We start from the raw sequence: 23,373 nt of genomic DNA on the forward strand, positions 1-23,373 counted from the left end.
GAATGATCAGTGAAATGAAAAGGGACATATATAAAAAGATGAATGAACTCGAAGACATTACAAATAAACAGCTGAAGGAACTCAAAAAGAATATAATAAACAGCTAAACAAAATTAAGAAAACAGTACAGGATATGAAGGAGGAATTCAATAATATACAGAGTCCTAAGAAAAGAGAATAAAACTGAAATTCTGGAAACGCAAAGTTCAAAAAGAAAAATTGAAAACTCAATGGAAAGTCTCTCCAGTAGACTTGAATTGAAGACAGGTCTCTAAGACAAGGTAGATGTATTATAATATTCAGATGAAAAAAAAGGAAAAAAGTAAAGAAATATGAATATAATACACAAGACCTCTGGGAAACTGTTGAAAGACCAAATCTATGAATCATGGGCATAGAAGAAGATGAGGTGAAAGCTAAAGGGACAGGAAATATATTCAGTAAAATAATAGGAGAAAATTTCCCAAATCTTGAGAAAAAGACAGCCATTCAAGTATAGGGATCTTTTAGGATCCTGAAAAGACCAAAAAAGAACCATTCCAGGACATATCATAGTTAAAGCATTAAGTGTGCAGAACAAAGAAGGAGTATTGAAAGCTAAAAGAGAGAGTCACAAGTCACATATAAAGGCAAGCCCATCAGAATAACAAAAACCTTAAAAGGTACTTGATGTATTTCAAGTGCTGAAACAATGTAGCTGCCAACCTATATTACTCTACCCAGCAAAACTATCATTCATAACTGAGGGAGAAATAAAAGGCTTCCATGATAAACAAAAACTAAACCAGCATTTCAGAAGATACTCAAAAGAATTATATAGACCAGTAAATCATAAGTCATATATGTATTTTGTAATACCAAAGAAATAATTAATAAAACTATACAAAAGTAAATACTAAAAAGCACATTAAGTAAATCAAGATTAGATCCTTAAAATATGCAAATAGCCATAGAAATGTAAGAAAAAAGAAACAAAAATGAAAACAAGAAATACAAGTATGATTTAGCACTCACATTAGTTCTAAAACAATAATTGCCTTCAACTTCAATGATGCAAGCAAATTAGCAGATTTGATTTTTTTCAGTTTTATTTGCACATAATTGTTGTACAAGGAGAAACACTGTGATATTTTCATATGTGATTACAATATAAGCAATGCTGCTTGCAAAAGAACTCACCAAAATGGCCAGCAACATACCTAGCTTAAAGTCAAAGAATACAGGTGCACCAAGTAGACATTAACTTTTTAAAAAGCAGGTTGGCATTATTAATATCAGAAAAATAAAAGCACCAGAGATAAAGAATGCTATACAATGTAAAAAGGATAAATCCACAAGGAAGACATAATGATCCTATATGTTTATGCACCAAGCAGTGTATCCTGAAAATTCATGAATCGAGAAATCAATAGAAGAGAAAGAGAAGAATATAAATTCACTAATATTTTTGGAAACATCAGCGACTCCACCTCAGCATCTGATAGACCTAATAGAATATCAACAAGGACCCTGAAACTCTAATCAACACACTCAACCAATAGTATCTCATCAATATATGTAGAATACTCTACCCAATATCAGAATAATGCATATTTTTTCAAGTGCCCATTATACATTAACCAAGAGACCACATTCTAAACTGTTCGAACCCTCAATAAGTTTGGAGCAATTGATAACATACAGTGTATAGCCTCCAAAATAAAATCAGACTAGAATTCAGTAGTAAAAAGACAAGAAGAAAATCCCTAAGTATGGGGAGATTAACAGACTTTTAAATAATCCAAGTTCAACAGGAAGTCTCAAAGGAAAGTTTTAGAAAATATATAGAACTGAATAAAAATTAAATTCAACATATTAAAATATGTGGAATGTAGCTTTAAAAGGTTCTGATGGTGGAAATTTAGTGTAAGATTAAAAATCTCACATTAGAAAATGGTAAATGTCCTGAATAACCTAAGATTCTTCCACAAAAAATCAAAAAAAAAGAATACAATAAACCCAAACTAGTATAAATTTGAAATGATATAGATGACAACAGAAATTATTGAAATTGAAAATAAGACAATAGAGAAAATTAGGGAAGGAAAAAGCTGATTCTTCAAAAACATCATTCAAATTGGTAAGCCCTCTCGGTAGCCTAACAAAAATAAAAATAAAGAAGAGATAAGCCACCAATTTCAGGAAAGACACAGAAGATATTATTATAGATACAGTAGCTATTCAAAAGATAGGGAATAATACAAACAACTTTGTGAATATAAAGTTAGAAGAAACAGATCACCTACAGTTAAAATTCAGCCATGATGAAACTGATAATCAGAATAGTCCAATAACAAACAAATAAATTTAAAATTTAAAAGCTCCTGAAAAACAAATCTCCAGGCCCTAATAGTATCACTGGAGAATTCTATCAAATCTTTAAATTAAGACCAATTCTACACAATTTTTCCATAAGATGGGAAGTAAAGAAATGCTTTTTAACATATTTTATGAGGCTGGTGCTAGCCCGGGGTCAAAATCAGACAAACAATACAGTAAAGGAAAACTACAACCTGATATCTTATGAATTTAGAATAGAAAAGTCCCCAACAATGAAAAGGCAAATTTGATTCAATAATGCATAAAAAGCTAGCAAGCAAGAAAATGTGGCATTTTCAGAGTGACAAGTACATTGATTAATGGAACAAACTACAAAACTCAGAAACAACCCCCCACAAACATTCAAATTATTTATGGAGAATGGGTCATGTTTTAAACAACTGGTGATGGAATAACAGAACATCCCTAGGCAACAAAACAAAACAAAAACTTCAACCTAAACTTCACAATTAAAAAATTAATTCAGAGTGTATCATGAACTGCAGTGTAAAATATGGATGTATAAAACATTTAGGAAAAAACAACAGGGATAGGCAAATAATTGTTAAATATGACACCAAAAGCATAATCTATAAAAGGAAAAATTGGTAAGCTGAGCTTCTTCAAAATTTAAAACTCTGATTTGCCAAAGATCCTTAACAGAGAATAAAAACATAACCTGAAAGCATGATAAAATGTTTGCAAGCACCTATCCAATAAAAGGTTCACATTTGGTATGTATAAACAATTCTTAAAACTCAATACCACAAAACTAAGTAATCCAATTAGAGCATAGGCAAAAGGCTTGGACAGAAATTTTACTGAAGAAGATATCCAGATGACAGATAAGTGTATGAAAAGTGTTCAATATCGCTGACCCTTAGGGAAGTGAAAATTAGAACCATAATACGATATCTCTGCAGTTATCAGACAAATAGTGATAACCCCATAGGTTGCTGAAGCTGTGGAGAAGCTATTTCTTATACACTGCATCACTGGAACATAAGATAGTTCAGTTACCCTGGAAGGCAGCTTGGCAGTTGTCTTCTATAATACTAAACATGTAATTACCATATAACACAGCAATTGTACTTTTGGGCATTTTTCCCAGAAAACCTGTAGAGTAATGTTCATAGCAGCTTTGTTTAGAGTTGCCCAAATTGCAAAGAATCTACATGCTCTTCAATGGTTCAACAGGTGAATGGTTAAACAAACAGTGGTACATACATTCACTGAAATACATCTAGCAATAAAAGGAAGAAACTCTTGATGTATGCAACAAATTGGATGAATCTCTAGGAAATTATACTGGGTGAAAAGTCAGTCGTAAGATTATAACACTGCATGATTTGACTTATGTAACTTTTTTAATGATAAAGTTTCAGAAATTGAGATTAGAGTAGATTACTGGTTGTTAGGAGTGCAAAGGGCAGGTGGACATGAGGAAAGAAGGTGGGTTAAAAAAGAGCAGTGTGTGTAAGGGATCTTTCTGATGACAGAAATAGTCTGTTTCTTGATTGTTTTGGTTGATACATCACAAACACGTGATAAAACTGAACAGAACTAAATGTGCACCACTCACAAAAATACAAAGGAAGAGGGAAATGTGGACTTGAATTAGATACATGAGTTGTATCACTGTATTGTTGTTGTGTTACAGTACAATAGTATTATAAGACATTGCCATTGGGAGAAACTGAGTAAAAAGTATACTAGATCCCTCTGTATTCTGTATTATTTATTACAACTGCATTGAATCTGTGCTAATTTCAAAATAAAAAAGTAATTAAAAATAATATCATGAAAAGGAAGAAACATTAGAGGGTAGCAGCCTCAGGAAATATTGGAACATTATCAAATCATCAAAATATTATGGTATAATATTCATGCAAAAGTGAGAAATGAGCAGCAGCAAAAAGGAAAAAAAGATGTCAACATAATTTATCATATTACCTGGAAATAAAAAGTATAAAAAATTAGTTATCTTGATAGCTGCATAACAGTCATTAATACTCATTCTTGATAAAACTATTAGAAAACGAAAAGTTTAAGGGACTATTTTTTTCCTATGGAACAACACCAGTGAAAATTATGTAATAAACAAATTATTAAAAGGTGAATTATTAAAAACTATCCTCTGAAATAAAGAAGAGTATAAGGATGACCACTATCACTGCTTGTGTTCAACTTGAACTAAATACTCTAACCGGTAAAATAAGAAAACTCTTTATTCATAGATGGCATGACTATATACATAGAGAATCTAAAAAAATGTACAGGTGAACTATAAATCAACAGAGTAACCAGAAAAAAGCTGCATACATGAAGCTAATTGAATCTCAGGAGAGCAATCAATTTGAATATTTATTATGCATGTGATAATGAACTGATAAGTATATCTAGAAATCATTCAGACCAAAATTATTCAGATCTTTACAATGAAAGCCACAAATCCTTTCTGAGAGAAGTGGAAAAGCCCTGAGCAAATTTATGGGTACACTATATTCATGAATTAGAGTACTCAACACTGGTGAGATGTTAGTGCTCCCTAAATTGATATAGAATCAATGCAACCTCTGTCAAAATCACAGATTTTTGTGGAAAATGAAAATATAATTTTAAAATTTTACAGGCAACTCACAGAGTCAAGAATAGCCAAACCAGTCTTGACATATTACCTTTCCTGTGTTTTCCTCTGCATTCTGATTTTCTGAAACTTCCCCACGTGGCCATTGAGTGTGAGGTATCCCCTCTTGTAAGAACTATGAATAACAAACTATCTACAATGGTAGTTGAATCCTCATTTGTTGACTTCATCATACATAAATAATAATAAAACCTTCATTTCAAAGCACAGTAAGAATGAATGATCCAAAACTACATGCAACAATAACAATGGGTGTTACAAACATGTTGAGCAAAGGAAGTCTATTATGAAAGATCACAGAGCATTGATGTCACTGATTTATCAAGGAGGGAACCAGAAGAACTAATTGAGGGTGGTAGACCCAAGGTGACGCCACCAGTGAGTGCAGTGACCAGAAGAAGGCACCAGCAAGACATATGGTGGGTGCTACTGATGTTCTGTGTCTTGACTGTTGATTACAAAGGCATGTTCACTTTTTTAAAATCCACTGTGATGCACTTAAGGTCCAGGCACTTTTCTCAGAGTGTTACAGCTCAGAGAAAATACACTAGGATTCAGGCATAATTCTTCTCAGGATGCAATATACAGCACTCCAAAACCAGAAAGCATAAAAATAAATTATGTAACACTTCATATAAGAACTTTCAAAAATAACAATAAAACGAATAGTAGGCAACAAGTAAGTAGGAAAGAAAATATAAATCAATTAATTAGAATAACAAAGTACAACAATAGTGATTAAACAAATTATACTTAGTTTGGGGGAACAATAAAAAACTTTGTCCAAGGCTGGACTTAGTGGCTAATGCCTGCAATCTTAGTTACTCAAGAGGCAAAGACTGGGAAGATTGCAGTTAGAGGGCAGCCAAGTCAAGTGTTAGCTTAGCGAGACCCTCATCTCAACAAACATGGTGGCATACTCCTGTAATTCCAGCTATGCAGGAGGCATAAGTAGAAGGCCAGCCCTGGCAAAAAAGGCAAGCCCAATCTGATTTAGTTTAAAAGGCTGGCTGATTGATGTGGCTTAGGCATTAGAGCACCTGCCTAGGTAGCATGAGGCCCTGGATTCAAACCCCAGTACCACACACACAAAAATGTCTCTCAAGTCTCATCAACAAATAAAGGGAGACAATACCAATATGTCACAGTAGGAATAAAAGTGAGATATTTCAATAGACACTTTTATTTGCAGATACTATGGAGAGAGTTATATAACGAGTTTGACAAGATTTTCAGTGAAGTAGATAGACTACTAAAAATAATTCCATGAAATGTAGAAACCAGGAAAAAGCTTCCATGATATCAGAGCAACAGCTCAAAGGCACCAACTAGATCAGAGAAGTTTCCAATCTAATTCTTTCCACCTCTCAAGAGTTCTGTCCACACAAACACAAAAGAATGAGTAGTCTCTTGTTCACATCATGAAGGGAACACAAGCTGAACACAGTGTCTGAAAGAAAAACAACGTCAGTGTTGCCTAAGCATCTGGGTGGAAAATCCCTGCTCCCAACTGTAATGGCAGGAAGCAAAATGATCCTGATGCAGAAATGGAAGCCAGGTCACTTCTAGAAAAGCGCTTCTCATTCACGAAAAGGAGGTGCACAGCAGACAGCAGGCTTTTTCTGCGTGTTGCTGTCTTCTTCCTGGGTATGACAGTTGGAACTAGCACAGCCATCCCAAATTGCTAAGGAAAATTAAGACTACGCCCTGAGAATAACCAATGAGATGGTCATCTTTTTCTAAGATGAAAAAGACTGCTTTTGACCAGAGCCTGAGTGTCTGAACTGGCCAAACCAGAAGCTGCCCTAGCTCCAGGTCTTAATGTGGGGTAGCTCTTAATGTGGGATGAGGTCTTTCTTCCTTACTGTTTGATTCACTGGAGAGGGGACATTTTGTTATCCACAGACAAGCACATTCCAATTATATGTAAATTGATCAAATTTAAGCTGGCAGAAAAAAGGAGAGAGAAAAAAATTACAAATTGTCTTTTAAAAATCTCAAAGACGAGATATGCAAAAGTTAGTACAGCATAGGACGATACGTGACACTCAAGTCAATGGGGAAAGGAGATTGGATAAATGGATAAATGGTAGTGAGAAACTTTTAGTAAAAAATGTAAAAGCAAGTCCATCTCATCAAGTGAAGCCCAAATCCATCTTAGGATTTGGAAATTTTGTTAAAAGAAAATCAAACCAGACTCTTCAAATTGGGTATGTCTTTCTAAAGGTTACAAATATGATGTACTTTCTATACAAGAATGAATATAGACTTTTGAAACTTGTTGAAATCACCATAAGAAGGGAACTAAAGTAGAAAGGAGAAAAATAGAGGGGATGAACCAATTCAGGTTATAATACATATGTACATGGAAATGTCACAAGGAAATGTCCCGTATGGCTATCTTAAACAAACAAAAATGTCTTTTTCAAAAACAATGAAGAGGAATGTAAAACAGGTCCTGTCTGGTGTTTGGTACTAGTGGGAAGGGGGAGGGCATAAGAAAATGGTGTAAGAGGGTGAATATGGTGGAAAGGTCATATATTCATTTATGAAAATGGAAAAATGAGACCCACTGAAACTATTCTGGGAATGGGGAGAAGTAGACTGATAAAGAGAGTGAATTCAGCTTACGGTATAAGAACTTTCGTAAATGTCACAATGCACTCCCAGTATAATAACAATATGAAAATAAAAATGCAAAAATACAAATGATCAATGATTGTATTTTCAAATGTATACTCTCACAAGAAATGCAAATTTAGCAACATTAGCTACTGTTAAATTAACAAACATGTTAAATGTACCATCAGCGTTTTGAGCACAGGATGTAATATAGACTTTGGCATACTGTGAGTGGACGTGAAATTTATTAAGCCTTTCCATAATCAACTTTAAAATATATACCAAAGACATTAAAGAATTATTATCCTTGATTTGTCAAGGATATGCTTTCTTAAAAGCATAGAAAGGAGACAAATAAACATGTAATTAAAAATGCATGTATTTTGGAAGTTCATTATAATACAATTCCATAATAATATGGGAAGAATGTATAAAATTTCATCATATAGGGAGATTAAATAAATTATAGCTCCCTGTAAGTTGAGTAATGTAATGTACTTCCATTAAAAATTATAAAGAGTAAAGCAATGCAAAAAAGTATTCCCAATATATCACTAAGTGGGAAAGTGAGGATATAAAATGTATGCATAATAAAAAATAATTAAATGAAAATACATATCACTAGCTTGATCCCTGTGGTATGAAGGAAGGGGAAAAACACATATAGCAAAGACACCAGAAATGAACTATTTATTTCTTGGTTTGGAGTTTATAGATGACTTTTATATTCTTCATTTCATTTATCTGTATTTTCGAAGCATTCTACCCTAAATGAGCATGTATTGATGAAATGTTACTTAAGATGAAATGCTTAATTGCATCTTTTCCTTTTCTCAGATGAAGCAGCAGTGTTTGTTTTGGTTCTCAGCATTGCCAAAAGCAGTTCTTGCATGAGGGTTCAGAGCAGTTGACATTTTACTTGGGAAAAACGCTCCAAGAATGTTAATCCATGAAGAGTCTGAAGTTTATTTCTCTCCTGTGACTCACTGTGCACAGCCAGGAGTCTCTATGACAGCCAGCAGCTTGCTAGAGACACTGTACAAGGCTGGATCCCTCCAACGCCACCTCCACACACAGCCCCCTGTTTGCGACGGTACCCACTTTGAGGCTCTTGTCACCAACTGTTAGAGCCACCAGAAAAAGACAGCTCTGTTTCGCTTTGTCACCAGAGCTAGCCTGTCTTTTAGGTACCTTTCAACTTTGCCTCACCGTTCAGAGCTTCGGAACTCCAAGAATTGGGAAAATTTGTAACACAGCACAGCAGATAGGTTGGAGAACGTTAACGAGGTCCTTCTATGCCCAGGGAGGACCGGACATGGCAATTGCTGAATGATGAGCAATTATTACTCCATGAATTATCAGCAGCCATGAGACCCTCCAGGAGACTTGACATCCAGGGGGCCATTTGATTCCTGTCTCAAGCTAACTTTTATGAAGAATTAAAATTGACAGAGAAGAGAGAAGAAGCATCTTAAAGCAGCAAAGAAGCATGAAGTTCTCCCGTCACCCAGAAAAACTGCAGGAACAGAGAGGTTGAGCCAAGGGCAAGTGGTAGAACTTGAATCCAGTAGGCCAGGTCAAGGAGAAAGGACTGACACCCTAATACTGGCTCAGGGGAGGAGGGGAGATTGGAGAGGAAAATGGGCTGGGGAAGCAAGGGAGTCACAGAACTGCATCGCCTCAAGACTAGAAAGGGTGTTCTGGGTCTTCTGCCACCACCCCCACCGCCCCCCTGCCCCGCCACCCAACACAAACAGGAGATCCAGTCCCAGCACACGCTATTGGTGCTACATAATTGAGTCTCTCTAATCGCTGAGCCTCAGTTTCCCAAATGGAGCTGTGCAGCAAACCACGGAGATACTAGAGACAAAAGTGACTATGAAGGGATCCTCGGGTCTCCCTGCCCAATGCAGCTATCACGTGTGTGCTTCAACAGCTGCTTAATATATTTATGTTCCAGTAAGATCCTGCTCAACTAGACTTCACAGGCTAGAGAAAAGTTTGAACTGAATAAAATTAAACAAATGCTTCCTCAGCCTCTCTTGTCCTCATTTAATTCAGCCCTCTAAAAAGCAGCAAACAGCCATGTTCTCTCCTGCCACACCAGGGTCTCTTTAATCCTGGGATGCAAGACATAAAGCAAACCCACCGGCTTCCCAGAGGCTCTGCCCACTTCCCAACTCTCCTTCCCTAAGGAAACTCATTGCCCTCCACTGAACCAGTGAATCAGGTGGACACCACCCGTGGGAAATGAGGTTCAAGAGCCTGCAGCAGTAGGCAAGCTTCCCAGGGTTTCACTGCACCAGGGACCCTATGTTAGTGGAAGGAAATAAGTCCCCCACAACAGTGTCATTAGGATGAAGAAGGTCAGTCATGCTCAGCAACTGGGTCGTAGAAAAATGCTTCCTCAGGGCTGTGATTGGTGTCACAATCCTGGCAAGTCATGCTTGTGGGTAAAAAAGAAATAGACGTCCGTGTTTTTCTTCTCCCACTAATCACACCAATACCAAGCAGCCCCCAAAAGAAAATCCCTTCAGACGTGAATCTCCCCAGACCCTGCTTGGCTCTCGGTCTTTATAAGAAGTAGGCATCTGTTCCTAGCACACCTGGAAGTTTCTAGGCACATTTCTGACACAGTGAGCTTAGTGATCCCAGCTGTCCCTACTCAGGACCACTCCAGAGTCTCTGGCCTCTGGCTTTGGCCATACTGCAACGAGGAGCTGCAGTCCTCCACGATGAGAAGCAGGAGCCTATGCCTGCCTGATCTAACAGGATGTGGGGTAGATGTGTTCAGAGAAGGAATACAAACTCATGTGCCCAAAGCTGATGCACCATGCCACATGGAAGTGCTGCACAGGGTGATTACTCCAACTGCCCCCTCTGTTCCACTGGAGGCTCATATTACCTGCACCTTCCATCTGAAGAAGGTTCAGAGAAAAGAGTGGCTGCAAAAACGCAAGAGAGGCAGAGCCAGGAGTGACCCAAAGGCTCTAGAGTCAAGACAACATATGTATAATGCACCTTTATTCAAAGTAGATGCTCAAGTGTTCCTGCTTTGCTCCTCTTGTGCTATGCTAAACAGCTTCCCATACACCTCCACCTTGGGAAATGTTACTACAGGTGGCCTCCAATAAATCTGCATTAGCTCATGTCATAAGCTGAGACATTTGCAGGGGTAAGCTCATAGGACCCTCCTTTGGAGATTCCTGTCTGAGTAAAGAGAAACAAAGACAAGTAGGAATTTGTGGAGCTCTGATACAGCTCTGAAACCTGAAAAAACTATGTCCCCAATAGGATAAAGCATAGACCACCTCAAAACAAATGTCAGCCAACTCCAGTGGGGGCTGGAAGTGACTTTCCAGCAATCAGTGTCCCTGGTGACAGACTTCATTCCAGATAGCTCCAAGTCCAACACAGAAACCACTAATACTTTGCCTGGAGTTGCCACGAGCTGGTGACATAGACCTTTGATTCTGCCATACAGCACTCCCTCAAGGAAAATGCTCTTCCTGGATGAGATAATTTAATTAGCATTTGCCCAGCACCCTGCAGTGAAAGGCGACCACACACTCATCCCCTCCCATGCAGGGACTGAGTAATCAATGGTCTCTTGAAGCCACTTAATCTAAAGTGTCTGGGTGACTCACCCCCCCAACTTGAGATTTCCCTCCAGGGTATTTGCTTTAAGAAAAATATCCATTTGCTCTCTAATTTAAACGATTACTCTTGGCTTTAATCTTCAAGAAGCTACTGGGTTTTTGTTTGGTTTTGTTTGCTGTAGATGTTTTTCTACCTAAATATATATATATGGTATATATGTGTATATGTGTATGTACATGTACATGTATATGTATATGTATTTGCAGGAAACCTCTGACCATACTCAACATAACAGCATCGAGGAATTTTTCCAGTTAGTTCCCCCAATAGTGTTATATGGTTTGTGGCCATAGAGAGCTGCCATCCAGGGGAGCTCCTATAATGGCTGCCTTGCATTCACTACCTTTGCATGGCTCAAGGTACCCTTATCCTACCCTCAAATCTGCCACCCACCCTCAGGTATTTTCTTTTTTTAGGTCAATATCCTTTATTTTATTCCTTAAGTCACCCCAGCTTCTCAGCATCTTCCACCAGGGAGCCACAGAGTAGCAATGATTTGAAAAGCTGCCCTATACCCATGACCCCCTGTCCTAATCCCCTCTCCTTGCTTCATCCTGAAACCCCCCCAGATCTCACTTTAATACACTCTGGGCCTGAATAACAAACATTTGCTATGGTAAATCTATTCCCTGCCTTCTGGATAACTTCTCCTTACCAACGATAAGCTGCTAGGCAGACAGATAACAACAGGGATATGCAGTTATTAAGGGCAGATTTTAAAATGACAAAAGGATACATTTTAAAATAAAACCTACTTGAAAATCAGCTTCCCTTCGAACTCAATTACATTCAGGCCTCCTGCTCAGAAGCTCCTTATACTCAGAGATGCTAGCTTTCATTGGCTTCAGGGTTTTTGAGAAATGTTGCCTTGGCAACATGGAAGGCCCAGACACCTGAAACAGGAAGTGGAGGATACAGTACCTCCCCTTCTCTAAGGCACCTGGAGTGGCTAGCAGGATGCAGGCATGGCGCTCCAGCGTCAGCTGCATAAGAGAAGGCAGGGCCCCTGACATCCAACATTCCACCCACTGTAGGGGCCTCAGGGTTAGAGCTAAGCTGAAAGAAATGGTGGGAGGTAGTGAGGGAGCCAGCAGGCAAGGCCTGATTGTCACTAACATCAGAGGAGCACTCAGGGATGAAGGCAAGTATCCAAGCAATGTGGCTGATATGAATGGTGGGTGCAGCAGACAACCACACTCTGCAGTCTCCTACACACCAGAACGACTGAATGAGTTCCCTTGTCCTTGTATCCCCTTACCAGGTGGAAGTCCCAACAGAAGTCAATTTTTCTTGTGGTCATGACTCAGACCAAGGCTGACCATTATCCTCAGTTCCCAACCACTTCTCACAGCTTTGGGCATCCCTCACCAACATCACAGGCCAACTCTGACTTCCTTGCCATTGTATGTCACACTCTGGCCTTGCAGGGTGTCACAAGATTGTCATCAACAAACCTCAAGGCTCCAAAATGTCATCAAGCCATGTGTGTAATCCATCCTACCACAACAAATTCCTGAGCCTTTTAGAATTCATACAACTAACTCATGTCTCTCTCTTCTGTCACATGATGGCTGAAAGTCCCCAGTCTCCCTATTACAAAGGAATACCTCTCCCTTGAGGCCAGTCTTGCTGTCCATACTGCCACTGTTCCCTCCCAGCTCTGCCGCTCTCATCGCCTTCACCATCCCACACATTCTTCTACCCTGGTCTTCCAGAAACAAAACCAAAGAAGTCTCCCACACAGAACCTCAGTATCCCAACACCACTTTTCCTAACTCTCCACTGCTTCTGCATAACTCTCCACTGCCCCAGCCAGTGTTGGAGGCCAGCCTAGACCACTCTTTGCTGAGGGTTCATTACCTGCAAGGATGTCCTTCATCTCCAAAGAAGATACATCTATTAATAGATACATTGTCCTCTCAAGGAAATGAAAATGTCTGTGTTTCAGTGAGTGTGTAATTATAGGAGCCTGTGCCTGGGGTACACCATTCAGTGAATGCTTTCATTCTTTCCCAAGAAGACTGAGTCCCTAAAGCACCTTTAAACCATAAGCATGCCCATCTCTGGCCCCAGTAAGAACATTTCCTCCTGTACAGGAAATTTCTGGGAATGCATCCAAGCCAGATGGTTTGGACAGGCCCTGGGCAGAAGCTACTGCCCTTACCTGCAAACACCCATCATTTGTTCTACACTGGTTCAGAAAGACCATATCTGAGGTCTCATTTAGATAAGTATTCCAACCCCTTGCTTGCCATAGAGATATCTTGATCCCAATCCCTATTGACTTCACAGTTCCACCATAATTTTGGATATACATGGCTCCGTGATATTTTGTTCTCCCTGCTATCCTTGGTCCTGAAAAACTGTCCTCTATCCCACAGAAGAGAAGAAAGAAGAGGAAAAGTATCACTGGAAAGATCCCTTAGGCCTGTCACCTGCATCAGCCTCAAGTGAAAAAGCCAAGCCTTTTCCTGAATTATTCCACATGGCTGTCTCATTTCTCTTTCCACCATGTTCCAGCACTCCGCACTTCCCTCCCTCCTGTGGTTTATTTTTCTGTCCATGGCCTTGTCTCATCCTTGGATCTGAAGTAAACTTGGCTGTAACCTCTGTCTCAGCCTCAGTCACAATTCACACTCATCCCTACAGGTAGGTTGACTTTCAACTCTGGCCTCCAGGCATCTCCCCCAGTGATAGGAGCAGGACCCAGTTGTTCCCAGGGGCCGGGTGGACTCAGGAAAAACTGCATTAGTAGCACTTACTATCTGAAAAACCTCTCTGCACTTCCTCCCCAGCATGCCCCATAAACGCCAGCATCAATGGCAGCATGAGTGGAGAGAGAGGCTAGGAGAGGGGCTTTCTCTGTTGGTGACCACTTGCTGGGAACAGGGTGGCTGCAGCTGTTGCTGTCTTCAGTGGTGTCATAGCAGGAACATGGGATGTGAGGACGCTGGGGCTTACCTTACGCATGTCTTTACCAAAGGTCTCACTATAGGTTGTACCAAGGATTTCAAATTGCACATAAGGATTCGAGCTGTCCTCCCGAAACTCCATCACTCCTGTGAGGCCAGTGATGTGGCCCTGCCGGAGAAGAGGAAAGACCATTGGCACACAGGGAAAAATATGGTTGGGGTCATCATGAAGGAGGTGGTCATTAAAAAGGAAACAGTGTCTTGAGCAGGCCATGGATAGCTGTAATAAGGACAGAATCACTGGCAGTCCTAGCTCATGGGAGCAGGATGGATATTTCCCATGCCATTTGCTTACAGGAAAATCCCTAAGGGCATTCGTTCAGTCAGTGTATTGACATTTCCTGCTATGTGCCAGGCAATGTGTTAATCCCTGTAGCATTTGTCCCTACTATCCTGAAGCTTGTTCTTCCTCTTGCCTCTTGCTCCAGGGGCTTTCCTTATTCTGATTCAAAAGAGAAGTCAAAAGTCAACACAAGTCATGTCTTACAAATGGCCGTAAGTGTCAAATATGAAAATTGCTTGAATTCTGGCTTTGTTGCATGGACCACCTTGGGCAAATCATTGCCCATCTTCTAGCTTCAGCCTGAAATTAATCAGATTCATGTCACAAAGCCCACAGGACTGAAGGAGAAAATATGTACAAAGCACATACTGGCTGTGTAGGGCATGCCAGCCCCACACCTCTCTCCAACAACTCAGTGGGCTCCATAGGAACAGCAGGCAACAGGAAGAGATAGGAAGGGACTGGATTATCTGTGGTGATCCACCTTCTCTCTTCCAGTCTAGGGTGATGATCTCACTCCCTTGAACTCTGTGTGTAGACAGAGCCCCAGAGACTAAACCCAAGAGAGTCTCTGTTCTGTCCTGCAATAAATTCAAACCAACACTGGAACTGCTATTGAAGCAATGTGCAATATTTCGTGACTGAGACTCCTAACACTATAGATTTCCCTAAATGCTCTTTTAAAGCTTCTAAAAACCAATTCACTCTAACAAGTCTTCCATGGATTAGCCAATTCGCTTTAAATCTAGCCTTCTAAAATGGTGCCACTCCTCATCTCATGAGACATATCACATGTGCAGTGCACATGCACACATGTTGAGATTCTAGATAATGAGCACATGGCAGTGACAACTGAGAACACCTCTCATGGAGAGTGGCAGCCTGCATGGGAAGGTATCTGGTAGACAATGGATAAGCAGCTGTCTCCATGACTTACTTACTTGTGACTCTGGACAAGTTACTTAACATTTTTGAAGCCAGATCTCCTTGTACTAAAGGGAGACAATTATAACAACACATATCCATGGGCCACAGCTCACTCAGTTTTCAAATGCAGGAAAGAAAGAGTGAAAAAGAGAGGGGCTTGCAGATGGGACTGAGAAGGTATAACACAAATAGCCCAGCTGGATGGGCGGAGTGGAACTGCAAGGAGGGACCTGTCTCCAGCCTTGACCCCTTGTGAGGGTGTGCTCCCTCACACACACACACCTTTTTTATCGTATCCAACATGGACCTCCCTCCATTCCATGGCTTTGTGGACTTCCGTATGCAGTTGAGGCTTGCCATGCTATGCCACTTCCGGTCCTCCAACTTCCTGTGGAAGGCGTTGGCCAGCATCAGAACACTGTCGTACAGGTAGAGGTTGGAAATCTGTAAAGACAAAGGCAGTGAAACTTTCCAATGGCACATTTCCAGAAAAAGTAGGAGAAATCAACAGAAAGCTGGGGTGACGTGGGATGTAACACTAAAACATGGTGCCCTATAGCTATACCAGCAGCCTCTGGCTTCTCAGAGTTCTTTCAAAAGCTATCCAAGTGGTTGAGTTCTGAACAGAAGACATAGTCCTGCATAAGAGGCAAGAGTGAGAGGCAGGTCAGGACATCAACAAGAAGAACCAGCATGATCAGTACCATGACTGATACCTGCAAGCAGGCAAGTTACCTTCTCAGGTAGCAAAAGATGGAGAGAGGGAGAAAGGTTAGCAGGGTAAAAAAATGGTACCACATGTGCAAAGGCATGAAAGTGTGAAGACCAGGACCTCCAGCAGGGCCTCAGGATTCATTATAGAGAACAAGATAGTAGAGACTTTAGGCTTTGAGGGCCTTACAGTTTCTTTTGCAACAATTAAACCGTGCTGTTAGAACCTGAACGCAGCCACAGATAATACATCAAACAAATGGGCACAGCCATATGCCAATAAAACTTATTTACCAAAGTAGGCAATGTGACAGATTCACCCATGGGCATGGATATCCAATCCTTCCTAGGTTAGAGGAACTGAACATAGTTCAATATAACTTTGCCAGCAGTAAAGCAGGGGTGTGGCAGGATCAAGAGGGAGGCAGCCATGAAGAGCCTCGTGGGACATGCTAAGGAGGAACAGCAGATAACCTATACAGAAGGATATCATTGGTGAGACTGTGCACAGAAACCTGGAATCAGACCTGGGCCTCAGAAAGGCCATCCTAGTTACTGATGGGCCACAGGTGAATGGTGGCCTGAGTGACTATGTGGCAGTGAAGAAGTAGCAGGGATCTCCATGCCTGCTGTCACAGAAAAGCACTGGACCCCCTGAGGGAACACATTTAGGTATGCATTCATGGCAGGCCATTGAGGAAATACAGCCTTATCTTGTTGCTCCATAGAGAAAAGCCATAAGTGAGAAACTGGAATATCAGCTTGAAGAGCACCATCATGGTATAGGGGTCCAACTTGCCTCTGTGATCCAGAGATTGGACTGATGTGGCTCACCCTCCTGCCTGTGATTAAAGACACTGGTCTGGATGAACAGGAAAGGCAATAGCTGCAGTCTGAGGGACCCTACAAAAGCCTGCTTCCAGAAGGAGAATGGCTTTGTTCTCAGATGTCCCGCTCAGACCACACCAATCCTCCAAGCAGGGCACCACAGCACAAAGGAGAGAAAGAGGAAGGAAGGGGTGATGCAGAGGTAACATATGCCCTGGAACAGATTTGGGGCCCCTCATGGATGACTGTTACACAGACAACAGTCTGCCAAAGTGGGTCAAGGGGACCAGTCTCTGCACACCTAAGCAGCAAGTAGCCTGCTAAAAATATTTCAGAAAAACATCACTGGATAGAAATAGGAGACTATACTGGCCTCATAGGACTCCTGGGAAGATCAAATAGATTCCTTGGTCTGCAGAAAAAGCCCCTGCTACCCCCAACCTCACCTCCTCCAAGTGTCCCAACACCCCATGCTTTGTTCTCTGCCTGCACTTTCTTTCTCACCCATCTTAGTCTGGGTGCCCTAGAAGCCAAACTTGGGTGGCAGGAACTGTCCCCCACAACTGAAGCTCAGACAGAGGTAGGCCAAGAGGAGTTGGCACAGGATATCAAAAACATCTGCTATGTCATGACTGTCCAACAACCCATGCTATCTCTCAAGGACCATTTCCACCTTGACGCATCCAAGCAAAGCTGACAACTTCCCCTGCAGGTGTCCTTGTGTACTGGGTAATACCAAAGAGCCCTGTGGTGTCTGCCATCATCCTAAGTCCTTCCTGTGATCACTGTGGGCTCTGGGCCTGGTGCCTTTCCACATAGGAGTGAGGAGTAAGTGGAGGATATACAGATTACAGAAGTGGCATGATGTGCCTGGATGACCAACCACTGCTGACCAAAACAAGGGTCCCAGGTCAACTGTCGCAGCACATCATTGCCTTGGCTGATCCAGTTTAGGGACCCACAGCACATGGCTTACCTGACAGCAGACATAAGAGTTCTTCCCACCACTGGGAACTGCCCCAAAGAGAACATGTTGACAGAACTATGTCCTCAGCCCCTCGAGCCTGGGGGAGCATTTCTCAATGAACAAAACTAACCTACTTCCTCTTCCTGGCAGCTCTCAGCCCTCAGGAACTCCCACCACTGCAAAAATTCCTTCCTCTGGAATACAAGCCCATAACAGAGACTGTTATAAGGGAATATAACCCACTTAAGTACTGGCATAGCTTTTGGGATTTGGGGTATTTTTTATAACTCAAAGCTGAGAGTCCTTGATGATGTGAAATTTTTTTTTCTCAAGTCATTCATGGAACTCCCAGCCACCCACTCATAGCTGTGTGATTTAGTCAGCTAGAACCCTTTGCCTCCCTACCCCCACCTGTAATGCACTCCTTCATTAGGGTACTTCCTCGACTCTGGATAGACCACCACACCATAGAATTTCCCTCTTTCCCCCAGAGTACTTCTGTTCACAATGAATCAAAGCACTCAACAATATATGAATGCAGAGAGGCCTGCAAAAGAGAGGAAAAAGCAGAACATGACTCAGAGAGGCCAAAGAAAGCCCTCAGTCCTCCCACAGTGTGTCTGCTGTCTGGTTCAAAGGAACAGTCTTGAGCAATGCTCTTTTGCAGGCAGGGATAGGACTTCCCACCTCCCCCATATCACCCAGGGTACACCCTCTTCCATGATATATACATATATTGTTAGCTCATAAATGTGTTTATCTTTCTAAACTCTAAACGCTCTAAGTGTTTATTTCTAGTCAGTGTTTGATGGATAAGCATACGTGTGAATGGAAAGACAGATAGATGGTCGAGTAGACGGGTGGGTGGGCGGATGGACAGGTGATGGATGAGTGGATGGACGGATGGATGGATGGTTGATGAATGGATGGATCTCCTGCTAGAAAGGTACATACTAATCATGTTTCATACAAAGAGAAAATATAGAAAACAGACAGCATGAGAAAGAGATTTATTGCCTCCAACTTTGACTTGAGAGAGTGCCTCCTCCATTAGCATCTCATAGATAGCCTACTCAAAACATCTTCCTGATCCTCCCTTAGAGCTGTTTCTACCTATTCGGCTTCCTCTTGCCCCTTCTCTTGATAAGATGCTATCTCAGAATTTCTCCTTGCCGTGGACAGAAACTAATACTCCAATATTCACTTATGGCTCCACCATCTGCTCTTCAACCTCTGCATCCTCAGTTAGAATATCTACTTTATTGAAAACAGACTTGGCAGGTGACTTATTGGGGAGGGGGATACAGAGGCCAGGGAAGGCCCTACTCTCACAGGCTGGTTGTCTAGACAAAGGGCTCTGTGGAAAAGATCAAGAGAAGATAGTGAAAAAGCAACCTATGCTAGAAGCCACCTCCAGATCTTATAAAGTTTCCTCAATGCAGGTAGATTCCATATATGTCAGGAGAAGAAGTGTGCAAAGAGAGAAGCCCCCAGCTACATGAACACTCACCACGGTCGTTAAGAGCCAATAGCTCAAGCTGGAGCTATGAGCCATGAGGTAGAGAAGGGAGGCTTAGTCTGAAGAAATCCTTGCCTCCCTTCCTCACATCTCAGGTTAGGCACAGCACAGAGTTTTTTAGCAAACAGAAGAAAAGCAGAGCAGAAACTGTCACCTGGTAAACCCTCAGTCCCATACAAGCAAGAGCACAGGGCCCTAGCTGGTCTATCAACACCATGGCACAAAGTAAAATGAACCAAAAAAGCATTCCAGGTAAGAGAAATTTTGAGACAAAAGAGAGGTCAAAATGTCAATGCCTGAGGGAGGCATAGTAGAGGAGAGACCTACCTGTAAAGCAAAAGACCTAGAACCAGGTCAGAGATGCCACAGGGAGTGAAGTCAGAGACAGACAAAAGACAGAACTAGGCAAGGGCCCAAGGCCTTCCTGGGAGCTGGGGTTCTGGTCTAATTGGGTAGAGACCTGGAGGGTAACTGGCTGATTCATTTAGCCACCATAGAGATAGATGCCATGCACCTTTTCCTCTCATTATCATATAGTACAACACTCATTTGTGTACAAGGGATAGCCTGGTAGGATCAGAAAGAGCACTGGATTCATCCCTACCTGAGCCAGATTTTCCCACTGCTAGAGCCCCAGTGTCTGCAGTAGTACATGAATATAGCACACACTCAATAAATGTCCCTTGAGTGGATGAATCCACACTCACACTCACTTGCAAAATGACACAGAGCACACCATTTAACACTTGTAGGTTTATCTTGATGGCAATAAAATACAATGTGATCTGAACACCTGGAGATTACATGTGCGGCCTTGATTTCCTCCCCTGAAAAATGCAGGTGGAAATACTTCCATGTATTGAGGCTGTCCTAAGCACTTTGTATGTATTTTCATTTTAGAGGAAGTAGAGACAGCAAGGAATGGAAGGGGCAAATAGAAGAGCTAAGCAAGCTCCAGGTTTCAATGCAGGTGAGCTGAGGGCTTGTCCAGGGGTAGCCCCATGGCTGGGGCCCAGCATATGTATGGCACACAGAATGTGGGAACTTTGTGAAAATGAACTTGAATCTATTAGCATTTTTCATCCTCTTTCCGCAAGACCCTTCTGCCCTAAAGCCTTTCAAACATGTGGGGGTCTTTCAAACATGACAGGAAAGCCTATCTGATTTCTGCAGTTTGTGGGTCAAAAGACTGAGCAAAGATCAGCTCTGACCATTAACTCCACCTGAAATTTGGTCACCTGGTCACCTGGGCACGTCTCTGGTCACCTCTCATCTTTAGCATCACAGTCAGGGCCTGAACAAGTACCACATGCCCTGATGTAGTATAGGGCTGCCCTTTGAAGGAAAGGCCACTTCTTTGCCTCTGATGTTCCATAAAAGGATCAACACAATCTGGGCACTGGTAGATCATACCTGTAATCCTAGCTATTTGGGAGGCTGAGATCAGGAGAATTGTGGTTTGAAGCCAACTCTGGGCAAAATGTTAGGGAGCTTCCATCTGAACCAATAGTTAGGCTCAGAGGTACATGCCTGTAATTCCAAGCTATGCAAGAGCCTGAGATTGGAAGAATTACCATTCCAGGGCAGCCCAGGCAAAAAAAAAAGTTGATGATACCCCATCTCAATGGAAAAAATATTGGGTATGGTAGCCTGGGCTTGTCATCCCAGGTGCTGTGGGAAACATAAAGTAGGAGGATGTTGGTCCAGACTGGCAAAAAGTGAGATCCTATTTCCAGAACCAGAGGAAAAAGGGCTGGAGGCATGGCTCAAGCTGTAGCGCACCTGCTTAGCAAACGCAAAGCCCTGAGTTCAAACTCTAGTACTACCAAAAAAAATGCAGAAAGGCACAGAGTGCAGGTAGGATATGGCAGCTGTGAGAGGTGCCATGTCCTGTACTCTGCTGTTCATACCCTTCCCCTTCCTGGGCTCAGAGGATGTAACCCTGGGGAGCCTCCTGAATGTTCTTCCTAAATGATCACCTCCCACTGCTGCAGCATGGACCAGATACCTTCATTTCTTCTTAGGGGATGGTAGCCACTGGTCATCTTGTTTCCCAGCCTCAGGTAATCCCTTTCCACACTGCGTGATTGTCTTTCTCAGACACACATCCTCCACATGCTATCACCAAGGGCAGTGCCTTCTTTCCAATTGATCTCACAAACATTCTTACCTCTCACTCCTTGCTCTAGACAAACTGCTCTCCCAAGCCCCTGGGCCACTGCACATGCCATTCTCCCTGATAAGAACATGCCATAAAATTCCAAATTTTAAGGAGTTCATGAGAATTAAGAGAAAGAACATTTGAGGAATGTCTAACATAAGCACTGGCACTTAGCACTTGAATAGGTGTTCATGGAATTAATGAAGTTGAATAAAGAGTCCTAAATCTGTTCTTAGAAACAAATGCCAAAGCAAAGAGATGCCAAGGTATTTGCATGTAAATGCCTCTTCTTACAAGGTGAGTGATGGTACATAAAGACTACTGAGTATGGGAAGATACAGGAACTTCCACACAGAACTGCTCAGAGCCAGTCAAAATTCTAGGCTATGCACCTCCATGGTATGGGAGCATCCTGGAATGGCAGGAATTTCTAACTTCAGTTATCCAAGCTGGAGGTGGGTCCTCAGAAAGGAAACAGGAAATTGGGACACATTTCTAGGAGGCAGAAGAGAGAACTCAGCCAGGAGCTCTTTCTGAGGGCTGGCAGCTCTTGAGGAAACCTAGGTGGACTTCACTTGGCTACTGGAGAATCAAAGACCAATCAGATGATGTTGCCTGAGGCCCAAGGATAAAAAATACCATTACATCAGTAATTGCATTTTATTTAGGGATATGCCTTGTGTCCACAGGAGCAAAGCCCACAATTATTAACCTGTTTATCAGAAGAAAATAAGAATTTGCTTAAGTCAAGACCCAGCAAGATGAAGAGATGATGGGGCACTGGGGAAGGAAGAGCAGTGTTTGGGATGCTGAACATTCGCAAGCAGGTGGGGATGTAGAACACTAGAAACTGTTTTCTGCAGCTACAGTGCAAATGGCCCACCCTGCCCCCACCAGCTAAAACACCATTTCTGAGACTCCAAGGCTGTCATAGGTTGGTGCTGTTACAACAGAATACCATAGATGGGAGGGGATGGTTATAAACAATAACAATTGGCTTCTCACAGCACTGGAGGCTGGTAGTCAAGATCAACGCACTGGCAGATTCGCTATCTTATGAAGGCCTATTTCCTGGTTCACAGACAATGCCATTTTGCTATATCCTCATGTGATAGAAGTAGAGAACTGTGGTCTCTTCAGCCCCTTTTAGAAGGTTCTAATCCCACTCATGAGGGCTTCACCCTCATGTCTTAATCTTTTGAGAGCCCCAACTCCTAATGCCTTCACCTTGGGGGATCACATTTCAACATGAGTTTTGAGATGTCACAAGCATTCAGATCACAACAGATGCCTTGTGCAGGTGGAGATCTGTTGTTCTGTTGAAACAAGGAAGGGACTGATTTCCTGCCTGGACAAGCACAAGACAGGTGGAGGCAGCCCTGCTGGAGGCCCAGATGCCCAGCTCACTTACAGAAGTACAGATTAGGACCTGCCATCATGAAATGTAAGCCCCTGCATGAAATGTGCTGAGCCCCTCTGGGGAGCTCATGAGTGTCCAGGCACATGTGGCTGTGAGCAGGCTAAGACCTCTGCCCACAAGCAGACTGGAAAGAAGAGGCCCCAGCAGGCAGGAGGATGCGCCAGACTGTCTGCCTCCCCGGCACTGGTGCTGTCTTCTCCATAGTAAATCTGAGACGCGAGTCAAGACTTATTAGTTAACTCCAGCCTTATCCCCCTTATGCTCTAAGGGCCCAGGGTTGGTTGTGCACCTGCATTAT

The 23,373-nt window shown here is 42.0% G+C and overlaps 1 protein-coding gene across 5 annotated transcripts in view; it reads right to left on the bottom strand.

The window, feature by feature from the left end:
- The window catches only part of Grid1 (glutamate ionotropic receptor delta type subunit 1), a 705,633-nt gene that overhangs the window by 198,788 nt on the left and 483,472 nt on the right, over window positions 1-23,373 (bottom strand). For all 5 annotated transcript variants that reach the window (XM_074079329.1, XM_074079330.1, XM_074079331.1 and 2 more), the window contains 2 exons: window positions 15,752-15,913; window positions 14,249-14,368 (listed from right to left, as the gene is read on the bottom strand). In XM_074079329.1, the coding sequence (XP_073935430.1) occupies window positions 14,249-14,368; window positions 15,752-15,913 (282 nt within the window). The remainder of the gene's footprint in view (window positions 1-14,248; window positions 14,369-15,751; window positions 15,914-23,373) is intronic.

This window comes from Castor canadensis, chromosome 7, assembly GCF_047511655.1.
Source record: "Castor canadensis chromosome 7, mCasCan1.hap1v2, whole genome shotgun sequence".
Classification (NCBI taxonomy): Eukaryota; Metazoa; Chordata; class Mammalia; order Rodentia; family Castoridae; genus Castor; species Castor canadensis.